This window comes from Sander lucioperca, chromosome 3 (assembly GCF_008315115.2).
Source record: "Sander lucioperca isolate FBNREF2018 chromosome 3, SLUC_FBN_1.2, whole genome shotgun sequence".
NCBI classification, from domain to species: Eukaryota; Metazoa; Chordata; class Actinopteri; order Perciformes; family Percidae; genus Sander; species Sander lucioperca.
Genome location: NC_050175.1, coordinates 7,374,941 through 7,400,674, shown reverse-complemented (window position 1 = coordinate 7,400,674; position 25,734 = coordinate 7,374,941). Strand labels below are relative to the sequence as shown.

The 25,734-nt window shown below is 40.8% G+C and overlaps 1 protein-coding gene across 4 annotated transcripts; it reads left to right on the top strand.

The window, feature by feature from the left end:
* The first annotated feature begins 468 nt into the window (after positions 1–468).
* Positions 469–22,437, top strand: LOC116067329 (sodium/potassium/calcium exchanger 1-like). Of its 4 annotated transcripts, none has more exons than XM_035999219.1 (10): positions 469–733; positions 1,331–2,466; positions 6,791–6,961; positions 7,873–7,981; positions 13,552–13,688; positions 15,904–16,164; positions 18,248–18,337; positions 19,632–19,798; positions 20,624–20,931; positions 21,725–22,437. In XM_035999219.1, exons 2-9 carry the CDS (start codon positions 1,498–1,500, stop codon positions 20,871–20,873), a joined length of 2,154 nt encoding a protein of 717 aa, XP_035855112.1. In that variant the 5' UTR covers positions 469–733; positions 1,331–1,497; the 3' UTR covers positions 20,874–20,931; positions 21,725–22,437. The 4 variants fall into 4 exon arrangements, with proteins under 4 accessions (XP_035855112.1, XP_035855113.1, XP_031179605.1 ...); XM_035999220.1 differs by having other exon boundaries at positions 20,624–20,937; positions 21,735–22,437; XM_031323745.2 differs by having other exon boundaries at positions 20,624–20,938; positions 21,731–22,437.
* The last annotated feature ends 3,297 nt before the right edge of the window (positions 22,438–25,734 follow it).

Below are 25,734 nucleotides of genomic sequence, written 5' to 3'. Positions count from 1 at the left end.
AATTTAAAAATAAATAAAAAAACAAAAAAAAAAAACAACTTGAAAGTGAAAAATAATTTGGTCACATTTACCTTCATTTCTCATTGATCCATCTTTACTTAAGTCTACTCGAATTACGGTCCAAATACTCTTTACTAACTCAGAACTAAGTCACCAAACTGTCGTACAATTAAAAATTGCACCTGGAATTTGTAAGTACGTTTAGTACACTAAATATGTCACAGCATGTAACGACAAAAAAAATTGGGCACAATTTGTTCATATGTGAACATGTGAAACTGTCCATTTTAAAATGCTGTGAATCCTCACTGCAAAACAAATATGTTTCCGCTAAACCAAAAGATAACTTGTTTTCCACATTCATTTGCATGTTCTTCTCTTTAAACAGACAAATAAAATCAGTTCCCCACGCTCCTAAAATGAGGCTACACCTGACCGCACCCGAGAATCTAATTATTCTACATTCAACAGGCACCGCGCTCACAGCAGAGGTTTCACCTCAAATTGGCAGCTGCGACCAGCACACCACTTTGAATGTTGGTGTATTGATACAGCGTTATGTGTGAAAGGGAAGATGAGAGGTGTTCGGTTTCTAATCCTCTTAGCAGCATTATGCTGAGCTTCGTTCAAGCCCTGACATGCGCTGCGTCCTTGTAGCTCCCCAAAACCCGGAGTCAGCATCTCTGCGCCCGTTACGCACAGCTGGAGGGACTGGCCGCAGCCGGCGCTACAGGTAAGACCCGCACCACCACGCACAGCACACAGCTGCTTTCTGGATTTTATTGTGTCTTTGTTATTATTTTATTGGATGGTGAAGGAACATAGATTAATGGTTTGTTACATGATAATCCGCGCTGGCCTCAATTACTCTGCAATTAGACCTCAACACGCCCTTTTGTTAGTCACAGATTTGGTGCTTTTTATTAACATAGACATCTTAATGCACAACGGGTAGGGTTAATTAATGTTCCATTTACTGCACGCGCGCATTTCATCAGTATCCATGCGTGCGCTCACGCTAAATATAATCGGAGGCAATTTCGGATTTAATTGCTTCATTGTGAAGCAAGTCCGGTTTTTTTTCTTCCCGTTTTAATATGTTTAATGTGTCTTCAATGCACTCCTGTTTTGTGAGAAGCCAAAGCCTGTGTGATTATGTAGCCATAGTAACAGGTGGCTGTCTGCATCCCCCATCACCCCCCATCCAACACACGCACTTCCCCTCAGTAGCTCTGCCTCTGCAGCTATGCAAGCAGAGAGGGCATATCAAATGCACATGTTCATGATGATGTGATTTTTTTTTTTTTTTTAAACTGCTTTCTGTTTTCAGTCCTTCCGCAGGTTGAAGCTGCCCGCTGTAAAAGATGAAACACACTCTGTGTACGGGTGTGTGTCTCCTCCCTGCCAGCGGAGTCTTCTCGCCACATAACGGAGCTGCACTTATCAAGGAATAGCCATGCATCTGGTATAACTTCCTGTTTTGGAGTCAAGACCGCGATGGCAATGAACAAGCACTTGCCTCACAGGAGGAGACTCAAGCGCAGTCGTGTCCTCTTCCTCGTCTCAGGTGTGCTGCTGTGTTTGGTCTACACGCTGACTCTGAAGGCCAGGCTGTCAGAGCCGCGAGCCTCCGCCCAGACGTATGACGCTCTCGGAGCAGAGGCGGGTGACGTAAAGGTCAACATTCGAGAGGTGATGGCGTCCAATGAGACGGAGGAGGAGGTTGTCTCACCTGAGAGCACCACACCTCCCCTGGTGATGATCGTCAACAGGACAGACATTGAACAGTGTATCTACATAGATCCTCAGCCCCCCAAACCTCCTCCACCGCCACCAACCACCGCCGCTCCCCCTCGCCCCCCACCTCAGCCCCCTCACAGGAAGGGCGATTACCCAGAGGACATCTTCTCAGTGGAGCAGCGACAGCAGGGATGGGTGGCCCTGCACGTCCTCGGCATGATCTACATGTTTGTGGCACTGGCCATCGTCTGCGATGAGTTCTTTGTTCCCGGGCTGGAGGTCATCACCACCAAGCTGCAGATCTCGGACGACGTGGCCGGGGCCACCTTCATGGCGGCCGGAGGCTCTGCCCCGGAGCTCTTCACCTCCCTGATCGGAGTCTTCATCTCCCACAGCAATGTGGGCATCGGCACCATCGTGGGCTCGGCCGTCTTCAACATCCTGTTTGTGATCGGCATGTGCGCCGTGTTCTCCCGGGAGATGCTGCACCTGACCTGGTGGCCGCTCTTCAGAGACGTCACCTTCTACATCCTGGACCTGATCATGCTGATCGTCTTCTTCCTGGACAACATGATCCTGTGGTGGGAGAGCATGATGCTGGTGCTGGGCTATGTCTGCTACGTGAGCTTCATGAAGTTCAACAGTCAGATCGAGCACGCGGTCAAGAGCCAGATTAACAAGCACATGAGTATCGTCAAGGTGTGGACCGCAGAGGAGCCGGAGAAGGTCAGTTGGTGACACACATTTGGATGTAGAGCTGGGCAATATGGAGGAACTCAAATATCAGGACGTGTTTGACCAAATACATCAATGCCGATATTGCCACGATATTACATATATACGGGTTAACTTTTGACAAAAAAATGTACAAATGAGATTTTAGATAATCATCAATAATGTGGATATAATGACTAAGTGGGTAAAGGCAAAGGCAAGAATAGAACAGGCTGGTAAGTTCAGAAAACTACATCACTTTACTGAAATGCAGCCTTTAAAACCAGGAAAAGACAACACTTGTGTCATATCACGATATTACGATTTCCAGAATGTAAGACAATATCTAGTCTCATATATCGATGTCGATATAATATCGATATATTGCCCAGCCCTAATGCAATGCACAACGATATAATTTGCCTTTACACTGAGGTTGTAGAAAAGAACCCTCTGCCAGTGTTTCTACCAGTCTGTGTCCATCAAAGCTGATTTAATAATTAAATACAATGCTGCCTCAGTGTCATATCAGTTATATGACAGAACACTCAGCTTTCCATTCCACGTCGGTAACTCCAAATAACCGATAACAGCCGCAATATGGCTCCTTCACTAATTTGCAATTTAAAATAAATCTAATCCATGCTACACTGCAATGTTTCCAGTGATGATAGTGTTGGTTTCACAGTTTTTTCACAATTGGCTTTTTCTGATCAGTTATGTGTCTGTTGTCGAGAGCTAAAATTTAGTTTTATGTCAGGTTAAAAGTAGAGACGAAAACAATAAGTAGATTAATTAAACAGAAAATGTATCGGCAACAATTTTGATAATTAATCAATAGTTTAATTCATTTTAAAACAGAAATACCAAAAATTCACTGTTTCTAGCTTTTTAAATGTAAATATTTTTACATTAAACTGACTTTCTTTGGGGTTTTGGAACATAGGTTGGATTAAGCAAGCAATTTGAATATGTAAACTTGATCGTGCTCTGAGAAATTTTCTAACATTTTATAGACCAAACAATTCATCGATAAATTTGTTTGTTGTCTACCCAACTTAACATCAATATTACACTGAATATTTTCCTGATATCAATATATTTTACACCACAATTTGGCAAATCACTGCACAATCAAATTTGTTGTTCATTTTATGTTAAAGGGTAACTACCATTTTTATCAACCTGGACCCTATTTTCCTATGTTTTTGTGTCTAAGTGACTGATGGGAACAACAATCTTTGACATTGGTCCAGTATTAAGCGAGATCGCTGCAGTCGGCAGCTGCAAAACAAGCTACAATGTAAGTTAATAGGGCAATTGTCCAGCTTGTATTTACCTTCACAAAAGTGCTTGTTTTGCTGCTGACAGACTCTGATTAATATTCTAAGTGTCTGACAACATTATGGAAAGGATTTCTAAGGAGGTCGACCTTTCTGTTAAAGAGTAAGATCCTTTTTTTAAACATAAACACATCCACGAAAATGCGTTCACCTACCCCATAATGTGTCTGACAACATTATGGAAAGGATCCCTTCAGAGATAGACCTTTAAAACCTCTTTGAGACCTTTCTGTTTAACCAGAAACAGCTCTGAAGTCGCTAGCGCTAAACCCACCAGACTCCATTTTAAATAAGCCATACTTTTAGCGTGTATAGAGCCAACATATTTTTACATGTACATCGGTAAACTATGTGTTTATTTCAACCAAAACTAGAGTTGTGATGGTTGGAAAAGTGGAAAGATGACCCAAAATGGCTTTTCATAGTTTTATTTTGTTTCTGCTGAACTTTGAATGAAGTGTATTTTACGATGCTAAAATGACTGTTTATTTACATGGAGTCTGGTGGGTTAAGTGAACGCATTTTTGCGGATGTGTTTATGTTTAAAAAAAGGATCATCTTTAACAGAAAGGTCGACCTCCTTAGAAATCCTTTCCATAATGTTGTCAGACACTTAGAATATCAATCTGAGCCTGTCAGCAGCAAAACGAGCATCTTTGTGAAGGTAAATACAAGCTGGACAATTGCCCTATTAACTTACATTGTAGCTTGTTTCGCCTCTGCCTACTGCAGCGATCTTGCTTAATACTGGACCAATTTTAAAGATTGTTGTTTCCATCAGTCACTTAGACACAAAAACATAGGAAAATAGGGTCCAGGTTGAAAAAAACGGTAGTTACCCTTTCAAGTGCAAGTTGTTCTGCGATACATCAGGAAAAAGACCTCCTTACATACTTAATATGAAGTGTTGAACTCATCAGCTGTTGATTTTAAACTATTGTGCTTTTGTGCAACCCCCCCTCAGCAAAAAGAAAGCCTACAGTAACCATATATAACAAAACACAACACACATGTCTCTGCAGAGCAGTTAACAGACATTCAGACTTCCATCTGGACACAGTATATTTTCTATACCTTTCATCTCCTCACAGTTGGGACTGCCGCCTGCTCGGATACAGTGAATGAGGGACAGTGGTTTGTGGGTCTGAGCAGATGACAGCCTGTATTTGTGTAAAATCCTTTGATCCTGCTGAACAGAAAGAACTCCAGGTGTCACAGACAGCGTGTGATTGAAACGTCACTCTGCTATCCTGAAATACCAGTATGTAGAGATGTTATTAATTTAGAATTAAAACAAAAAGCTATTTTTAAAGGGCTTATTCTTTTGCAGAACACCTGCAGACTAACAGCTTCCTGCAGCTGACAGAAAGCAGTAAATGTCTGAGCCGGTAATTAACATGCAGAACCGCGTTTCAGTATTTCAAGTACGCCCGCACATTCTTCAATTGGCCTGAAGCACGTCTGCAGTCAGTCTGTGCTGCCACATTAATGAGTCTGAATCACTGGAATTTAAAATATCCTCTTCCAGGAATTCAAACAAATGCATTGTTCAACACTTTCCTTTTTGAGTATTTACAGTCTTATCTCTGCATTGTGTTCAGAGAAGGATACCTATTGAATACAGGACGCGGGAAGCATTCAGGAACATGTTGCAGAGACTCGGGCGGGAATCACTCTGTTTGTTCTTAAGCACATACGAAGGATTTGAGACAATGTATTTCATTATATATCTAAATGAAAAACAAAATCAACTCAACCAAAATAAATAAATTGATGTAAAATGAATATTCTGTTCATCGCTTCGGTGTGATGTGCATCATTGTTTGCCAATTAACTGGTAACTGGTTTTATTTGGCTTGACAACTCATACGACTCCCTCAAGGTCTTTATGCAATTCGATATCCAGAAGGAACATATATTCTCTGTAATAACCACCGACGTGTTCCTAAGATCACCTGTAATCATGTCATCCATCTCCATGATGTTGTTTAGACCGCCTCCTGTTTTAGAGTCTAACTGCATGCCAAACCATTGCTGCTTTATCTGTCAGTAACGGAGACAGCTGTGGTGATAAGACACTTAGAATATCAATCTGAGCCTGTCAGTGGCAAAACGAGCACTTTTGTGAAGGTAAATACAAGCTGGACAATTGCCCTATTAACTTACATTGTAGCTTGTTTCTCCTCTACCGACTACAGCGATCTTGCTTAATACTGGACCAATTTCAAAGATTGTTGTTTCCATCAGTCACTTAGACACAAAAGGTTGATAAAAACGGTAGTTACCCTTTAACATAAAATGAACAACAAATTTGATTGTGCAGTGATTTGCTAAATTGTGGTGTAAAATCCAGGTTGAAAACAAACGGTAGTTACCCTTTAATGATGCTGGTTTTACAAAAACGAGTAAATTGATTATTTGACAATTACCGCTCATCCACTCTGTGAGGCAAGAGCCTGGAAGACGTTTAAGCAGTCGTTCCCATAAAGAAAGTAAAAAAAACGTCAAGTAAAAAATCCACATTTGTGTGTTGTCCAATCAGGATCAGGATTTGGAAATGGGAACCTGAACAACTGAATGTGTGATGCAGAATTTTTTCACAGTTCAGTTTAGGGCTGGGCAGTATATCAACATTATATCAACATTGATATAAGGCTAGATATTGTCTTAAATTTTGAATATCATAATATCCAGATATGACACAAGTGTTGTCTTTTCCTGGTTTTAAGGGCTGCATTACAGTAAAGTGATGTACTTTTCTGAACTTACCTGTCTTACTAGCTGTTTTAATATTTGCCTTAAAGCACCAATTAGTCAACCCTACTATATCGCCATAATATCGACATTGATGTATTTGGTCAAAATCTTTTTCAATTTTTTTCATATCGTCCAGCTCTAGTTCAGTTTCAAAATGGAACAAACAACACCCTGTATGCATGCACACTGAATTACTGAGATGCTGCTAACTGATTATGTTGTCACTGACTTCACAGGATAGTGAAGCTCCAACAGCACCACCTCCTGCTGCTCCCTCTGCTGCTCCTCCTCCTCCTCCTGCACCAAAAGCTAAAGATAAATCCAAAGGAGAACCTGAACCGCCTCAGAGCTCCCTTCAACCCATCAAACCGCTATCAGAGCCACAAGAGGACAGAACAAGACTCAAAGTACGAAAAACTAAATGTATTATTGTTGATGTTGTCTCGGTTTGCCAGACCTTCCTCCACAGCGCTGTGGTGGAGGGTCTGGCTAGTCCACACAGCATTCCAGGATGGGAGAAAAACGTGCTCTGGTTTATTGGCATTTCTTTAAATTAATCACAATTGTTTTTGGCAGCGCTAAGCACTGGACAGAGCCACGTTGGCGTTTGTTTTGGTGGAACATGTGTACGTTCAAAAGTAGTTTTAGTCATGCAACAGAAAACTCAGATTGAACAGATAGTCTAGCTAGCTGTCTGGATTTACCCTGCAGAGATCTGAGGAGCAGTTAACCAGAGATGGCAAAAGTACTCCCTTCCCGTACTAAAGTAAAAGTACAGATACTTGTGTTAAAAAATACTCTGGTAAAAGTAGAAGTACTGATTTAACTTCTTTACTCAAGTAAAACTAACAAAGTACAGGCCTGGAAATTTACTTAAATTATAAAAGTAAAAGTAGCCTTGCGAATGACAACCATTTTTGTATGCAAAGCTACCTGGACCACACAAATGTTACTGGAGTGCAAGCTGAGAAACTTCAGTGGACATGGAAACAAGGCTCTTTATATGCCATTGCGTACATTTTAAATGGATGTCTGCCAATAGGCCTAAAACATCACATATATAATTATTGTGACAGAGACTGGGACCCCAGGTTAATAAGATTCTGACTGAGTAGCAAGATATGAATTCAATTGTAATTCTGTGAGAATTCAAACATGGGTCCTCTAAACTTACGTCTGAGAGGATGAGGGCTAACCGATGTGTTTGGGTGTAACAAGTCTAATAAAGAGCTGAACTTCCACACAAGTTAGTGAGTATGTGAGTTGAATAAGTAATTGCTGCAGTTTAATTTCTGACTATATGTCTTGTGGCCTGTAGGTGCGTCCCGTCCTGCAGCGAGGTGGCAGCTCGGCGTCCCTCCACAACACCTCGCTGAGGAGCACCATCTTCCAGCTGATGATCCACACGCTGGACCCTCTGGGAGAAGGTAACAACCAGAACCAACCGTGAATCATTACGATTTCCGCAGCAACATCTAACCTGCAGCCTGGCGGTCGAGGTGTTTGTAATAAAGAGTTTAAATGCACCCTTTTTTCTTATTTTTTTAAAATCTTTTTTTACATTTGATCTTTAAAAGTTTTTCCATCAAGTTTTCAGGCACACGTGAGAGGTAAAACTGTCCCCCGTGGGCTGCCGTAGTGATTTACAGGAGCCAGCTTTTCTCCAGAGTGGTGTGAGAGAGAAAACGTTTTCATAGTTTATCGTAAATCTGCAGTTGCAAAATACATTTCAGAAAACAAAAAAACAGAACAAACATAATAAAACAAGATAATATGACACACCATTTAAAAAAAAAAAAAAGTATCACTTTGTTATTTGATCGCAATTACTTTTTTTGATTTTCTCACATCAGACTTTGCTGTCTTGGCTGTCCACCTTAACTTGATACTGTCCTGTTATTTTTGTACCTCATCCTCATAATATCCCAGTGATTGTTTATAATATCAATTATTCTTCTATCAGTTAATCTAATTAATATCAAGTATGAACATCTGTAGAGCTGGAGCTAGTGAATTTCTGCTTGAAAGATTACTGAAACGACTGATCCATTTCCTGTCGATGGACTAATGAACTAAATGTTCCAGCTCTAGGATGCAGCGACTCAGCTCTGTCCGTCCTGTCACTTCCTGTAAGTCAGGGCAGCGTGATGAACCGCCGCGACCTTCAACCCGTCCTCGAACTCATAGGGTCGTTGTTCCCTCGCTCTCACAGCACTCGGCCACCGCTGATCCTTAATCAGCTTTTCAACACAGGATAATAAAAGCTGGATAAGAGCCAGCGTGCTAGCAGAACAAGCTCTTTATCTGTCTGGAGCAGGTGCAGCAGCGTGTCATCACCGTGGTGAACAGTCAGCATCTTAAACATTGTACAAAATTTCGTTGTTCATTTTGTTCAATGACAATAAATCTTCTGATTCTGATTAATTTTGATCTCAACCACACCTGTAAAGTTTCCCAACTGTATCTTGCACGGTTACCCGGAAAGGCGGGCTTTGGCCCCTTCCCTACTTTCTACCCCCCTACTGCGGGCGCCCTTGCTCGGATCACACCCATATTTGAACTCAGCCTTCATTCTGATGTCAACTTCAGACCTGTAAAGTTTAGTGACTGCATCTTGCATGGTTGTGACGCTATTGCGGTGAAAAGAATCTGGCCGCTGATGTTTAAACACCTGGCAAATTACTCAAAACCGCCTCTGTCGTAGTTCCCGCTACAGTAGGTGTCTTCAGGACTACATTTTGCCATGATGACACACACACACGCACACAAGGTGAAAACAATACCAGCGTCGTTGTCGTGGGTGATAAACCGCAATAATGTAATTTTTCCCACTGGGTTGGAAATTAGCATCTGCCACCGGCCAAATGTGGGTGAATTTGGCGGGCAGCGATGCTATTAGATCATTAGATTATTTAGTACTCATGCATTAATGCAGAATTTTACTGTTGTAGTTGGTTAAGATGGAGCTCATTTTGCACCGCATTGTGAAATTTGGTTTGGTTTGTGGCAGTATTTTGTGTGAGTAAATTATTGCATTTACGTCACTGATGACGTCATTGATGACGTAAATGCAACAATTTATTCACACAAAATACTGCCAAACCATTTGGAAAGGCACTGAACAGCACAGACGGATGCTTTCTATCAGTTTGAGTGGACACAAGATGCAGACACATAGAAAACAAATAAGTCAGATGAAGTTAAAATGGTTGCTGTGGGTTTCCATCCGTAGAGGCAGCCCTTAGAGGGGCCGTGAAAACCCCCGGCCCCAGGAAAGGCGCAAGAGGTAAGCGCAGCAACGAGATGTTGCCTCGTTGTTTCCTGTCGTGTGTCTCGTTGTGATTGTAGTTCATGTGTGCATCCTTGAGTTCAACCCTGTCAGTAACTCAAACAAAAGACCAGTGAACACGTTTAGTCTGGCTAATCACAAACCTCCACATGAGCTTTATTTGACTGACACAAAAAAAATGATGTTTGCTCCGTTTTGAGACCGTCAAAAAAATGTAATTACAATTTGGAAACTTGAGGAGCAAAATTCTTTGATTTTTAAAGTTTAATTTCATTGTTTCACTAAGAAATTCTCATTCCATATTTATGGTGCGTGTAATTGAAATGTCGCATAACTGGCGAAGACTGATCATGTTTGGTATTTAGTCTGTTGTGTATCTCTGCCAATCAGAGACATCCTTTAATGGTGATGTCAGAGGGGAAGCCTCAGTGCAGAGGAAAGGTAAGACTTTCTTTGTGTCGTGTCTGTTGTCGTTGTGCTCTGTCCGGTCTGATTCTGTCCTGCAAATGTTTCTGAACTTGTTTTGAATGTTATATTAGATTGTGGTTTGTATATATTTGATGGTTGCATGTTTTTTGTTGTTGTTTGCATCCAGTTGTTTCTGTGCTGTTGTTAAGATCACTGAGCTTTTTTTCACACACTGGCTGTTTGAAGAATAATAATTACAGTACATGATTCTTACAGCATCTTAGTTGGTGCTCATGTGAGCCTTAAAAGCTTCTATGAGGCTGTGGTTGTTAAAAAGGTTTTAAAATGAGTGTTAAAGGATTCACGAGTGCATCCTCTTCAATATGAATGTTTTGTTTGTTGCATTTATTAGCACAATCATAAATAAAGGGAACATACGATATAAACAATATCTTACATTTTCCTCCGACATTCGTTAATGCATTTTTGGAAAAGTCTCAGTACTAAAGCAAACATTTGTGAAGGCCATGATACTTTTTCAAGTCAAGGATACAAGGAGCTATACACTGTCCCACTGCTTTGTACCAAGATTTCATCTGCACCAAAAAATTGCTATTTTATGGAATCTCCTCTGAGGAAAAGAATAGAAACATTGATCACAAGTGTCTGTAGGTCTACATTTAGCTGTGGGTAATTAACTAAAGTTTTGTTTCATAGAGGCTTGTTATTCTACGCCGATCTTTACAAAATGCCAGAGTGTGAGCATAAGGTCAAAGGCATGTTGACTCGGCTGCACAAAACTGCTCGTGGACAACGTATCTCTCAATTGATATAAAAAGGACTCATGTTGTATATGAGTGATGATTTTCTTGATTGCAGCAAAGAACAAAGTAAAGCCTCTGAACTTCCCAGTCTCGGGCAAATTACAGAGCAAGTCATATCACCGCCACTCTGAAGGTGAGTTGTATGTTAGAATTTTAACACTTTTATTATTGCTTATTGATTTAAGGTACACTCTTACATCTCGATAAAGCCCACAGTCAGATAAGAAGACTGATATCAACTAGTGCAGTGCCCGTTCAAAACGATTGCTTGGCCTCCGGTATCGCTGCTTGCAGCTTTCTCTCGAGTGTTGCGGAGGAGAGTGTCAAGCGGATTTCCTCTTCCACACATCATCATAGCATCACCACTAAAGATACCACAAGAGTTCCTAGACTGGGTAAACCCATCCCGATCTGCCGGCGATTTGATTTCGCCCTGCAGCTCAGGCTGGAAACCTGTATGTTTATCTATCCTGCTTCTGTTACAAATTTGTGGGAACCAATCACAAACTTATCCACCTGGCACGCTACTGGCGGGTTTAACACGATGACAATAGAGAAGGGACGGCAAGCAGCTTTTTGTTTACATTCAAACATGGTAGCAACCCGCTGATCCCGCTGTCGCTGTTACGTCACCCGGATCATTGGTCTGATTGGTTGAAGGACTATCCAATTGCATAAGAGTCATTTGGACTATGGCCGTTGATCGCGCCTCTTGTGCAGTAGAAAATACAGAGCAGACTCCCCAGACTGATGTTCCATCTTAAAAGATTGAGCTTGATCTGCAGATAGCCAGACTAGAGAGTTCCACCTCACTGTAACCTTAATCAAAATGGTTTATTCTGTACGGTGGCCGTTTTCTTTGCAGCAGCAGGTCAAATTCCAGCTCAGGACAAGATGTCCAACTCCAGTTTTAACTCACCAAAAACAGCATTTAGAGTTGTTTTCTGTATTACTGACTGACTGACTACTAATGGTAGAATTCTCCATATAAAAAAAGTGTTTACAACTAAAGAAAAAGTTTAATTAATCTGAGTAGTTCTGAAGCAGCCTAACCTGAAGGCTAATATTATCATTGACATGCTCGTAATATTTAGAATTTCTTGCATAATAACGTTTCAAATACAATATTGTTCCAACCATGTTACTGCCTCTAAAACCAAAATATCTACTTAAAATGTACTTCGGTTTATTAGTCAACATCAAATACATTTTTCGGAGTTGTTGAAAGCTTCATCCTTCCATTTTTGACAAAGGTAGGTTAGCAGTTTCACTCTGCCGCCAGTCTTTGCGTTAAACTAAAAACGTCGTACCAAACCCACAGAAATTACATTTATATTGATTTTCTCATTGAAAAAATGGCAAAGGAAGACAAACAGGTATGTTCTGTTATGTCTTAATATTGTAGTAAATATTTAATTTTGGCTGGTTGAAGGTGCAGCACTCGTATAAGAGGTTGGTTGTCAATCATCGGAGATGGTTTGGGGGTTGAAGGAGGTTGTTCTCCACAATCAGCAGAACCTCTCAGCAGGCGTGTTTGTGCGTCACAGTGTGGAGTAATGAGGTGCTTCAGAGTCTGATGTACAGAGCAAAGTGGGGCTGCAGGGAGTCTAGAGAGGCCTCAATGAGCCCGAATCAATCAGCCCATGGATTAACATGCAGATGGGACTGTGTGTGTGTGTGTGTGTGTGTGTGTGGGTGGTTGTGTGTGTGTGTGTGTGTGTGTGTGTCCCTTCTCCTTTACTAGAGCATGTTTACCTCCAATCACTCCCACTGGCACTTTTTACTGGACACCACAAAATAATAATTTTGTCAGCTCTAACATTAAAAATATGATTTGTTTTGTCTCAAAATGTGAAATAAAAAAACACTTCCTGTTAAAGAAAAAAAAAAATGAAACGAGCGCCAACACCTTCAGAGGATTATGCATTCATTAATTCTGTAGAAGTTATCCAGGAGTTTAAGAAAGTGTTGGGAATGCTTACACAAAAAAGAGAGTACAGATGTGATCTGATCCTGGACACACTCAGATGTTTCCATGTTTCTGCAGATCCTTAGAATTGTTGGAAAGAGAGTCGTATATTGCACCACAAAATTAGAAATAGTGGTTTGTAGTTACTTTCTTGTTATTCTATCATTATTCATTAATAAGGTTGCTGTTGTTTTTGGTATTATATAATACTACATAAGATGCATTGCAGCCTTAAGGGCTTAAAAACTCAGTCATTATCCTAACTGATGCACATTAGTTTTTTTGTTTATCTTTAATTGTTTTTTTCCTATTATAATTAAGTGTATGTGAGCAGCTTCAGTCAAACTATTTAAACTGGATCTCCCTGTTGACGTGTTTAACATTAAGACAAGTCAATATAACTAGACATGAAAAAAAGATGACTGAATGAACTTAACTGGAGTCCTCCATACATATCTGCTGTGTGTATTTGTTTGGTCATTCTGCGAGTTGTTCCTCTTTCTCCAGATGGTGATTACAAGCCAGCTGAGCCGGCCAGTGTTGCCGGTGCACCAGCGGGCGCTGCAGCCGAGCCGTCCACCTCCCAGCCGCAGAAGACAGAAGAGACGAGCGAGAAGACGGCCGACCAGCCAGACGAGTCAAAGGTACGCAGAGAGGCAGAGCCGGCCCTAACCAATTTGCTGCCCTAGACAAGATTTTAGCTGTTTTTGCTTTGGCTTTTTTTTTTTGGACGTTTTTGTCGCTTTTTTTCAATGTTTTTGTCACTTTTTTTAAACAGTTTTGTCACTTTGTTAACGCTGATGCTTTTTTTTCAGCGTTTTTTGGCGTTTTGTCAACGTCTTTTGGCGGATTTTTGAATCTATTTATTTTTCTTAATCATTTGGACTGCCGGCGCCCCTAGCATTTGCCTACACTGCCCATGCCACGGGCCGGTCCTGCAGAGACGATCTCAACCGGATGACAGAAATATTGAAAACGGAAGCACTTACTCACAAAGATCTGTTTAAAGAAAAATTTGAAAATTACCTTTCGATCCTCTAGTTTCGAAGTCATGACTTTTAGAAGCACTTTGATCTCTAATGCGACCAAATGACCCTTTACTTACGTGTACTACTAACTAACTTTTCTTTTCCCTGTATCGTGTTGCAAAACACAATCCACCATGTCAAAGGTTAAATATTTCCTGAGAGAAAGACCCAACAGCATCTGTACCCTCCTGATATACTCCATGTTTATTTACTTACAACTCAACAACTGGGAAATAAGAAGTTATTATCCTTATAACCAGTTCTGTTGTCATTTTTTAAAATAGAAAACACAAAGTCCCAATGAAAAAATTCCAGCTGCTGATGATGATGTTTGATAGCAGAAACCTCTTCATCAAGAAGGGAAATTGAGCGCCCTACCCCCACCCCCACCCCCGCCCACCGACTCACTAACCCCAGATTTTTGTGCTTTTGCACGAGTCACAGCCTCGACGAAGGCCACTCTGATAATCCTTTCTCAAGTGAAATTGAAGGCAAGATGTTCAGCCCTCTAATCAGCACATCAGAACACAGTCAACTAAAGTGCTATTACTACCCCCACAGTGCATTTTAAGTGGAATCACAAGCACAGAGAAAATTCAAATGTGTCTGGTTGCATTATATAAAAAATGTTCTAAGCATTTATGAACATAAATAGCACATGATGTACAAAAACCTCATGTTCCGCAGCTTCATTAAAAATGAATGCCCATCAAGTCTTGAAGATCTGACACCAGGCTCGAGCGCTGCAGACCTGATGTTGAGAATTCTGTAATGGATATGTGGAGTGAAACTAAGTTGAAAAGGCCAGTGGTGGAGGAAGTTTTACATATTCTACTGAAGTAAAAGTACGCATACCACACTGTTAAAATATTCAAAAAAGTCCTGCATTAAAAATGTAACAGTATTTCAGTATAATCAAGAAAAGTACTTAAAAGTATTAAAGGTAAAAAGTACACAATGCTACTATATACTATAATACTTGAGTAAATGTACTAAGTTACATTACACAACTGCAAGACATTGTGACTTGTCAAACAAAGATCCTGATTAAAAAAAAAAAAAAAGATTAATTGCTGCATTGCAATACTTTCTGGAAATGAGCAATTATTGTTAGTTCCACCTGTGTTTTTCCTGCTGTGAAAAAGGTCAAGAGTGCTCTGATATTAATGAGGCCATAAAGATTCAGGTTATGCCGAAAGTAAAACACAATCTAGAGCACAAGATGGACAGATTTGTCTCAGGGAAGAAAAGAAAAACTGGGGATTCTCAAACACATCACTCAAAGATCCGCATCTGATTTTTATTCCAGGTCAAAGGTCCAGAACAATTGACAATAACAAAAAAACATTCGGTCCGTTTTTTTTGAGCTTCATGCTGTAAAAGTACAGCAGTATTCTTAGCTTCATTTAGTAAAAGGAAGATTTTGTCGTTAGACTTTTTTTCCAAAGTTTTTTTTTTGTCGCCTTTTGATGTTTTTAGCTCCTTTTTCAATGTTTTGGGGTCCGAATTGACTTGCCGTTTGGTCCTGATGTGGACCTTGGTCCGGACTTTGAGAAGCCCTGGTGTAGCAGGTCAGCCTCTAATAAGTTTAACTTTTGTTTTTAATTTGCACAACAGAGACGGAGAAACATGCAGGTCATGTTTTGGATATAATTTCAAATGAAATTCAGCCTTCCTTATGTGACTAGTTTCCACAGTATTACGGTTCATAATAATGAAATCAATTCATGCATCAGGGGGACATGAAGTTTGGGCATGACAGAAAAGGTTTGGGGAACACACTTTGTTAGAACAAACAGCCTTTGTTTCACCGGTGTGCTCTCTCCTGCAGGCGGCAGCGGGGGGTTCAGAGGGCTCAGAGGGCAGCGCTGAGGACGAGAGCGGAGGCGAGGAAAGCGGGGACTCTGGTGAGAGTGAAGGTGGTGATGATGATGATGAAAGCCAGGAGGAAGAGGAAAAGCGGGAAGAAGAAGAGGAGAACGAACCGTTGTCTTTAGAGTGGCCTGAAACCAGACGCAAGCAGGCCACTTACCTGCTCCTGCTGCCCATCGTGTTCCCGCTGTGGCTCACGCTGCCGGACGTCCGCAACCTGGTGAGTACCTGCCAGATACAGAGTACTTACTTTATTTGATTATTTCCATTTCCTGCAACTTTATACTTCTACTCCACTACATCTCAGAGACAAATATTGTACTTTTTACTCCACTATATTTGTCTGACAGCTTTAGTTAGTTTTCAGATGACAGTTTTTCTTCCCCTTCCTGTCCAGTGAAAACCATGTATCTCCAGATGTGTTGATGTTGAATGCTTGTGATAAACTGAAGGATGAAGTGTTCCTATATGTGTTGAAAAAATTCTCCAAAGTCTTTAAAAAGCCTCTTGGATCAGCTGGAAAATGCATCGTCACAAAGCTGAAAACAGGGCTGTTTTTCTGACACCGTGAAAAGTTGACTTATTAGAGATACGAGGTTCTCACAGGACAGCGACGCTACAAACATATGATGATCTTATAGAATAGGAATCTACATTGCTGTAGATTAAACTACCCAACGGTCAATAAAGCAGTTAAAACAAGCACAACATTAAAGGTCCAATGTGTGGGAATTTCTCCCATCTAGCGTTGAGATCATATATCGCAATCAACTTTCTCGCACCACGCAGTTCAAAGTACGTATTACAGCTACGGTAGCCTTCACGCTTTAAAAAGCCGTTCTCTTGCTCTTTTCAATATCCTTTTTCTTTTTCTGGGCGAAGAAGAAGAAGACTCCTGTTCCTGAAATTTGGATTTTGAATACGTGTGGTCCTCCATGTTTCCTTCTTCAAACTTGCCGGGACCGGGAAGCTACGATACCCATTAGCAGCATTAGCAGCACCTGTGAGTTTATCATGTGACAGCGAAAACGCGAAAGGCGGAGCAGTGTGTCCTGTATGTCCCTTACCGGCTAACGTATTTCAAGATGAATATGGAGCGTCTACCCCAGTTCATACGAATGCAAATGTTAAATTTCAAGCCAAAAGGAATACTTGGAATTGATGGTGGTGGTAAATATTCATGAAAAAGGACAAGTTTGTGAACGGGCAACACAGATTTTGATAATGAACAACTTAACACGTTACACACTGGACCTTTAAACATGTACAGCAGGAAAATGCAACATACACATTAATGCAGCAGTGGTACTCTGGATCGACAACAGTTCATTTATTGGATAATTGCCGGAAGATCTGACGCCGCCGGATGTCCCTTGTTTTACAAAACTCAGAGCAAACTTAGAGCTACCAAGCTACACGCTGAAATTGGCAAGTTTTTAAGAAAATTTGGATCGTGCAACAAGGCAGGCCTGCTTGGTTCTTTCGGGGAATGACTGTGAACATTTACAAAGAATATGCTTAACGTTATGGGATTTACTATCCAACTGGGTCGTTTTGGGACCGATTGTGGCTGGATTGCTGTGGACAAAGTAACGTTACACAGGGCAAGCACAAATGATGTTTAACCATGTATCCAGCTAATTTAAATATCTCACACTACCGTATTGTGTGAATCGTTAATTTCATTTAATATTGTATGTGGCGTTTTCTTTTGCAGGGTGTAAATGTTTCACCAAAACAAGTTCCTTCCCGAGACTATTTTCGCTGCGTCCGGAGCTCAGCGCCGCAATTGTGATTGGTTTAAAGAAATGCAAATGTATGTGTGGAGGAGCCAGGCTTACTCTGCAGCGCTGTGGAGATAGGTCTGGCAATGTGAAACTAATGCAGCAGTAATATTAATCCACAAACATTAGATATAATAGGAAATAGTGGATTATTTCTTTGGCATGAAATTCTTTCAACGTGGAGGTCTAATACTCTTTAACCTATCTTCTTTATTATTCCTATTTCATAACACTACTGTACTGTAATGTGTTTCACATGTTGCTGAAATAAAAAATATGGCTTGTCAAAGTGATGTTTAGCATGTAAAAAAAAAAATACTCAGACTACCACACTCATTTATTAGCAGACATGTTTTGATATCTGCCGAATGGTGTTGAACTTGAGAAAGCGAAAGGTATAAGCTTTCAGTTTTTGGAAATAAACAAAGGTTATCATGCATACAAATCTGTCTAACATGTTTACATCACAGGTCATAATGTTCTGCGGAAGATTCTCTGAACTTGTTTTGTATTTTCCAGGCGTCCCGACGGTATTTTGCCATCTCGTTTATCGGCTCCATCCTGTGGATCGGAGTGTTCTCCTACCTGATGGTGTGGTGGGCTCATCAGGTTGGTTGACACTTAACACAAGTCATGTTTTAAGGCAGGAATTTAAAAACCACTGCAACATTTGTGTTTGGTACTGAGTGTGGAAAATGTCTCATATCTCTCCATGTCTATGTGATGCGAGTGCTACTTTTCAGTAGTATTGTAAACACAGCAGGTAGGGCTCAAAGTTTTAAGGTGCTGCCTCAGTGCACAGCGCATCCTTTTGTTGAATTTTAGGTGTGTTTTAGCCAGTCACATAATCATAAACTCACTTTTTGTTTTAGAACCCCACTGGTCACGTACAACTCCAGCACTTGAAGGAAAGGTTTTGGGAAATTCACTTATTTACTTTATTGCCAAAAGAGAAATGACAAGATCAATACCACTCTCATGTCTGTGCAGTAAATATGACGTTGCAACGAGTCAGCTTAGCTTAGCACACACACTGGAAACTGGGAAACGGCTAGCCTGGCTCTGTCTAAAGGTTGCAAAACCCACCTACCAGCACCTCTAACACTCATTAATTAACAAGTTATATCTTGCTTGTTTGTTTGCCCCCTGCTACGCCCTGCTACACCCTGCTACGCCCTGTTATGCCCTGCAGTGCCCTTCTACGCCGCACATTGCCCTGCTATGCCCTGCCACGTCCAGTTACGCCCAGCTACGCCTGGCTACGTCATGATATGTCCTGCTACACCCAGCTACGCCCTGCAGTGCCCTGCTAGGCCATGAACTACTACAACTACTATTTCTTCTCATAGTTCCATTAACTTTATTGTGACTATAATTGCCACTGTTCATCACACCCCCAACCGGCACCGTCAGACAACTGCCCTCCAAGAGCCTGGGTCTGTCCGAGGTTTCTCCCTAAAAAGAAGTTTTACTCACCACTCGAGGTTTCTCCCTAAAAGGGAGTTTTTCCTCGCCACTGTCGCACTAAATGCTTGCTCTTGGGGTAATTGTTGGAATTGTTGGGTCTTTGTAAATGATATAGTGTAGTCTAGACCTAATCTATCTGTAAAGTTTCTCGAGATAACTCTTGTTATGATTTGATACTATAAATAAAATTTCATTGAATTGAATTTAATCTGTACAAAAAAACAAAGTGTGAAAATGACACACATTACGGAGGGCTTTCTGGAGTCTCTGCTGGTTATTTGGCAGACTTACAGTAACGAAAAAACTATTGATTTTCAGTCATTCAATAATATTCAAAATAAACCACCAATATAACAAAATAAAGACGAAGGCTAAGAGTTTACATGCTTTACTGGAGGGGGCACTAACACCTGTTTTAAATCTTTTTTGTGTACAGGTGGGTGAGACTATTGGCATCTCAGAGGAAATCATGGGCCTGACCATCCTGGCGGCCGGGACGTCCATCCCTGACCTGATCACCAGCGTGATCGTGGCCCGGAAAGGTCTGGGGGACATGGCCGTGTCCAGCTCGGTGGGCAGTAACATCTTCGACATCACTGTAGGGTGAGTGACTGCGACACATCTCTCGGTAACACTTTATAATAACCATCTTTAATTATAATAACCATCATTAATAAATGGCAAATTGATAGTTAATTAAACTTTAGTTAAGATAGTTATTTAACTGTTAAAGAATGAAATTATGATGTATAATGTTTACTAATTATTAGTAATGTTATCATTTTTGTTATTTTATCATTAGTTCAGTGTATTATAAAATAAGTTTATAAATATATATAGTTAATACTTTGTCAATGGTTAATTGTTTTGTAAACCATCTAAACACATTTGGATGGCTATTATAAAGTTGCAACTAATGTTTATAATAATTAGTTAATGATTAATTAAGTGGTTTATAAAGCATCAAGTAACATTAATTTGTCCTCATCAAATATTTTTTTAGCAATCTATAAAAGCGATGAACATCTGATTATTTGTGCAATGATAATAATCTTAATGTTTATAGATGCTTTACAAAGCCTTAATTAACTATTAACAAGGTGTTATAATCATCAGATGCAACTTTATAATAGTCATCCAAACAATGTTTATTGACGGTTCATAAACTATTTCTTAATCATTAACCAATTCTTAATATAATGTATAAAATGTTATGATGTGATTAACAAACTGTTTAAATAACATAAGTTCTAGCATGATTAATAATTAGTAAACATAAATTATAACAACTATTGACTTAAGTTTAAATAACTATCAATTTACCATTTATTAGCGATGTTTATTCTAAAGTGCTCCTCTTTAATGTAGACTGTCTAACTGGCAGCAATCAGATAAAGTATGTGAACTGTAAACTCTCTCTGGTTTTAGCCTGCCGGTCCCGTGGCTCATATACACTTCCTTACACAACGGCGAGCCGGTCACGGTCAGCTCCAACGGCCTGTTCTGCGCCATTGTGCTGCTCTTCCTCATGCTCCTCTTCGTCATCATCTCCATCGCTGTCTGCCGCTGGAAGATGAGCCGAATGTTGGGCTTCACCATGTTCGTACTGTACTTTGTGTTCCTCGTGCTCAGCGTCCTGCTGGAGGATCGCATCCTCACCTGCCCCGTTTCCATCTGAGGTGACGGGCCAAGCAGCACACGTACGTCCAGACGGGTTCAATCCTGTCTGTAGGATGTGTTAGGGCGTTTTCACACCTGTAGTTTGTTTGCTTTGGTCTGAATCAGTTGGTGAGTTTGTAAACTTGGAGCGATTTGCCCTCGGTTCGGTTTGGTTTGGTTTCACACCTGGAAAAACCCAAGCGTACCAAATTGCACCATTACAAATCACGCAAGAACGTCCACTCCTCTTATTGGTCAGATGTGTCTTGGGGCGGGAACAAGAAAGTAAATACAGGAAGAAGGTCCTGTGTTCTGGACTAGTGCATATTTCTTGCATCTCCATGGTCAAACCAGCTCATTTCATTAAAATGATCAGACATTGTTTCGCAAGAGATGTTACTTTGTCTGCTCTGGTCCTCAAGACTTCGCTCTGCTCGGCCGGCGTCTGTCTCCAATTTTAGCGGCAGCTGGTTTGACCACGGAGATGCGAGTGACGGACGCCGAGCTTGACCGCAGTCTATTTCTGTGATAGAAACACTGCAAGCTGCTACAGTTTGCTGCTCTGCTGCATCGCAGATTGCTAAACACACCTGACTACAGGAGACATTAGCTCAGACTTGCGGAGTACGTATAGTCGGTGCGGTTCGAGTACAGATCACGTTCTCACCACAAATGAACCGCTCCAGAGTTCGATTGAAAGCATACCGAGACCACGTCTTCAAGCAGGTCTCGGTACGCTTGTTTGGTCCGCTTTTGGTGCACACCCGAGTATGAATGCCGTGTTCTCACCTGCCCAAACAAACCGCACCAGCGGGACAAACGAACTCTAGTGCGATTCAACCGAACTAAAGGCTGTCGGTGTGAAAACGCCCTTAGGTAGAAGAACCAAACCTGGTGTCCAAAGGCTGACCTAGAGCACACTAGGGGTGTCCCCGGCTAAGAATTTTCATAGTCTTATCAGAATTGTCAAGTCTTGCATTCCGTCGATCATTTTCGCCGTTTCAGCTCAACTAGAAAAGAAGCAGTAGCAAATATCTCACTATCACTAACTATCACATTCATATTTAGACGCAACAGATGATATCCAGCTACAAAAAAAAGCCAGAAAATCGGAAGTTAAGAACGGAAGTACAAAGAGTCGTTGCTCTGAAGATGATACACCGTCTCGTCTCGTCACATTAGTGTGAACTGGCAGCTTTCAGAACGCTGCAGACCGGCGCGTTGCAAGTAGCTACAAGTTTCAGCTCGTCGCAAATCCTTGGTCTGGACTGGGCTTTCCGCCGCTGCGAAGATTCAACTGTGAGACTGGCAGTCGAATCAGGCTCCTTCGATCGAAGCATTGAATATTCGACTATTTGGGGGTCACCCCTAGTAGGAACACTGAACGAGCAGTGATTTTTAAAGGGAAAAAAAATCCACCCTCAACATAGTTTTACATTATTTGTCTGTGATCGTCAACATTTTCCAGCAGCTACTTTGTGATAACTGTGTCCAAAATTACTCTATTTGTTGTGTACTGCGCTGTATTTCCGCCATTTTATTTGTGTCTGAATTGTGTGAAATGTATTCACTATATAGTACACAAAAAAAAAAACGAGGGGAGTGATTTCAAACACAACCCTGGTTTGCAAAATTATCCTTTGCGTTCTCTATGTCAGAAATTGGTTTCCTACAATTCCCAGAATGCATTTATGCAATCCCTTTGAGAGTAATATACGGAGCCCCCCTGGGTTCAGCTGAGAAAAAAAAACTAAACCGTGCGCACAGAATAAAATAAGGTAGTGTCTCCAAACTTACCTCAATTACCGCACTTTTAAAAAATAAGTTTGGAGACACCTCCTTATTTAATCATTAAATTATAAAATATTTTTGTGTCGGTGTTGTAGTTTGTAGACGGTCCCTAAGCACTCGTCTCACTGCCGTCTCACCGCCGGCTGCTCGTAGAGACCAATGTTCTCCAGGTTGGAGGACGGCTCGTTTTGACGAAAATGAGTTTGTAGCTAGTTGTTTACCTTACTACGTTAGGAAAGATGCGTCGTTTGTGATTTAATAACATTTCGCTATAGAGTAATAGACCTCAACAGTCCCGCCCACAGCTGACTCCGGAAGTAAAAATCCCATTGATTTTCTCCATAAGGATTTAGGATATCAGTCATAATGTCTTAACCATCCGAGGTAGACTGACCACGAGCTGGTTGTGAAAGGTTTCTGCTCCTGAAGAAGTTAAAAGTCTGTATGAAATCAACCTTGTTTTAATAAAACATGTTTTATCTGCGATTGAATGGAGAAAAACTACACTACCCACAATCCTAAGTGTAACAGCAATGTCTCTGGTCCAACTCGCTGTTACCATAGAAACGTTTACCGTACCCGCTAAACTGTGAACAACTAGAGCGAGCTTCTGCCATTGAAGTCTATGATAGTTTCTGTACACGGTCTTGTACCTTTCCCTTTCCGCGGTTTTCAAAATGTTTTTTTTGTGCTGAATCAAGTGTTATGCTCACTATTCATCTCGTAGCTGGTTGACTGGGTTCCAGACTTAAAACTCTTTATATGAGCAAATTTCGAAACGTCAATGAAACAATTGAACGGGGAAGAACACTTCCGGAGACAGAGCCGAAAAAAAGGTGGGCGGTCACTGTTGAGCTCTAGTGATCCCGGAAGTTGGAATCTGTGAAACTCTTTCTAACTTTGCTCACGTTTATAAAACCGAGGGCACAGATTATGAATCCATGCGAACAGTTTATGAAATCGAGGGAACAGATTTTTATTCTGTGTGCACGGTTTAGTTTTTTTTTTCTCAGCTGACGTCAGGGGTCTCCGTAGTAATAGGTAATTAGTCTTGATGTAAAAAGCAAAGTGTGCTAGTCTTTTCTAGGTTTCACAGTCAGCCTCAAATCTCGGTCACCACAGAAGTAATTTTACTCTGAAAAAAAATAAAAATAAATAAGCAGCAACACACTAGCATTGTGTGACACAAATCCAGGGTTTTTCCTGCATAGAGGTATTTTTGGCGCCCCTCAAAGAGGTTTTAGCCAGCCCCAAAGGAAAATCCCCAACGCCAAAATGACAAGAATTGAGAATAAAAACAGCAATTAATGTGTTTAAGAGCAATATACCAAACAACTGCTGAACAAGCAGAACATGAACTTGAATATGAGAGCTAATCTCAGTTTCATCTCCAGAGTCAGGCTGTACCGGACTCCCTTAAATATTAATATTATTTTTTAAACCAGTTTTGTTAATTGGGGCTTTATTTACTCAAGCATACATTACATTTGTGTTTATCAAAATGTCAGAAATAACAGGTAACTGTATAGATTTCTGTTGAATAAGGTAACACAGACTCATTTACTGTACGCATACCGGTCATGCTTACTGCCGTGCGTAGTTCCCTCCCCTCCCCAAAAGGCCAAGGCTAAACCAGGAAAAACCCTGACATCAAAACACCCACATTTATTGTTTCAGGGCTCCCACACATTTTCACTCCAAGTGCACTCTGGCTTTGTTTTACAAAGCTGTTACGTTAGTTAGGGAGGGGAGAGAGAATAGGGCTGAACCAAACCTTCAGACACATTCAAGCAAATTTTGAGTAGAAAAAGCTGTTACACAAAATGTGTAATCTGTATTAACATCATATGCCAACATTGATCTGATTAATAAAAAAAACAACTAGTGTGGACTTCCTCTTTAAATTTATTAAAATGCTTGCAGTGCATTTCTGTCTTTTTCCTGCACTTGTGGGTTTAGAAATTAGTCCTTTCACCTTTTTAACGATTAGTTTACCCTTTAAGACTATTTAACTTTGGTGCAAAAGAAAAGATAACCCTCACTTTTTTAAAGTGCTCATATTATGCTCATTTTCAGGTTCATAATTGTATTTAGAGGTCATATCAGAATAGGTTTACATGGTTTAATTTTCAAAAAACACCATATTTTTGTTGTACTGCACATTGCTGCAGCTCCTCTTTTCACCCTGTGTGTTGAGCTCTCTGTTTTAGCTACAGAGTGAGGCATCACACTTCTGTTCCATCTTTCTGGGAGTCGCACATGCGCAGTAGCTAGGTAAGGACTACTAGCCAGTCAAAAGCAGAGTATGAGGGCGTGCCCTGACAGTAGCTAGGTAAGGACTACTAGCCAGTCAGAAGCAGAGTATGAGGTCGTGCCCTGACAGTAGCTAGGTAAGGACTACTAGCCAGTCAGAAGCAGAGTATGAGGTCGTGCCCTGACAGTAGCTAGGTAAGGACTACTAGCCAGTCAGAAGCAGAGTATGAGGGTGTGCCACGCTAGCAGCTAGGCGAGCATTATAACGTGTGTTACAAAGTGACCACGTTTGTCTCTGAAGTGAAGGCTGGACTACAATAGAGCTGTTTGGAGCAGTTTGTGAACAGTGTTTTCTGTTGGAGATGGTAAGTCCCTTTGGGGTGGACTTTGGGCTTTTTCACTTTGTAAACCTACAACGTGCACAAAAAAGATATATAACACAATAAAGGAAAGGGAAAAAGCTAAGTATGAGCACTTTAACACAACCTGTTTTAGATATGTTTTCTGCTGTAAGACTCCACTGTAGCTGCTGGAAATATCTGGATGTGACTGCACAATTATCTACAACGAAAATAGAAAAGCACACAATCAAACTGTACCAGAAATGCAACAAACACAGATCATCACCACTGACCATTTTAAAAAGAGTTTTCGGGTGGTGAGTTTTCGTTTCAATATTTAATGATGTTGATGAATGTTGAATGTTTGTGACTTTAATACGTTAACTAAATACACTACAGCAGTGGAAGTTTCACATTTACTGTGCAGCAACTCAAAACTGCTAGATGCAACTTCAGTTTTGCATGTTCAGTATTTTCTCTAAAAGTCAGTTCTGT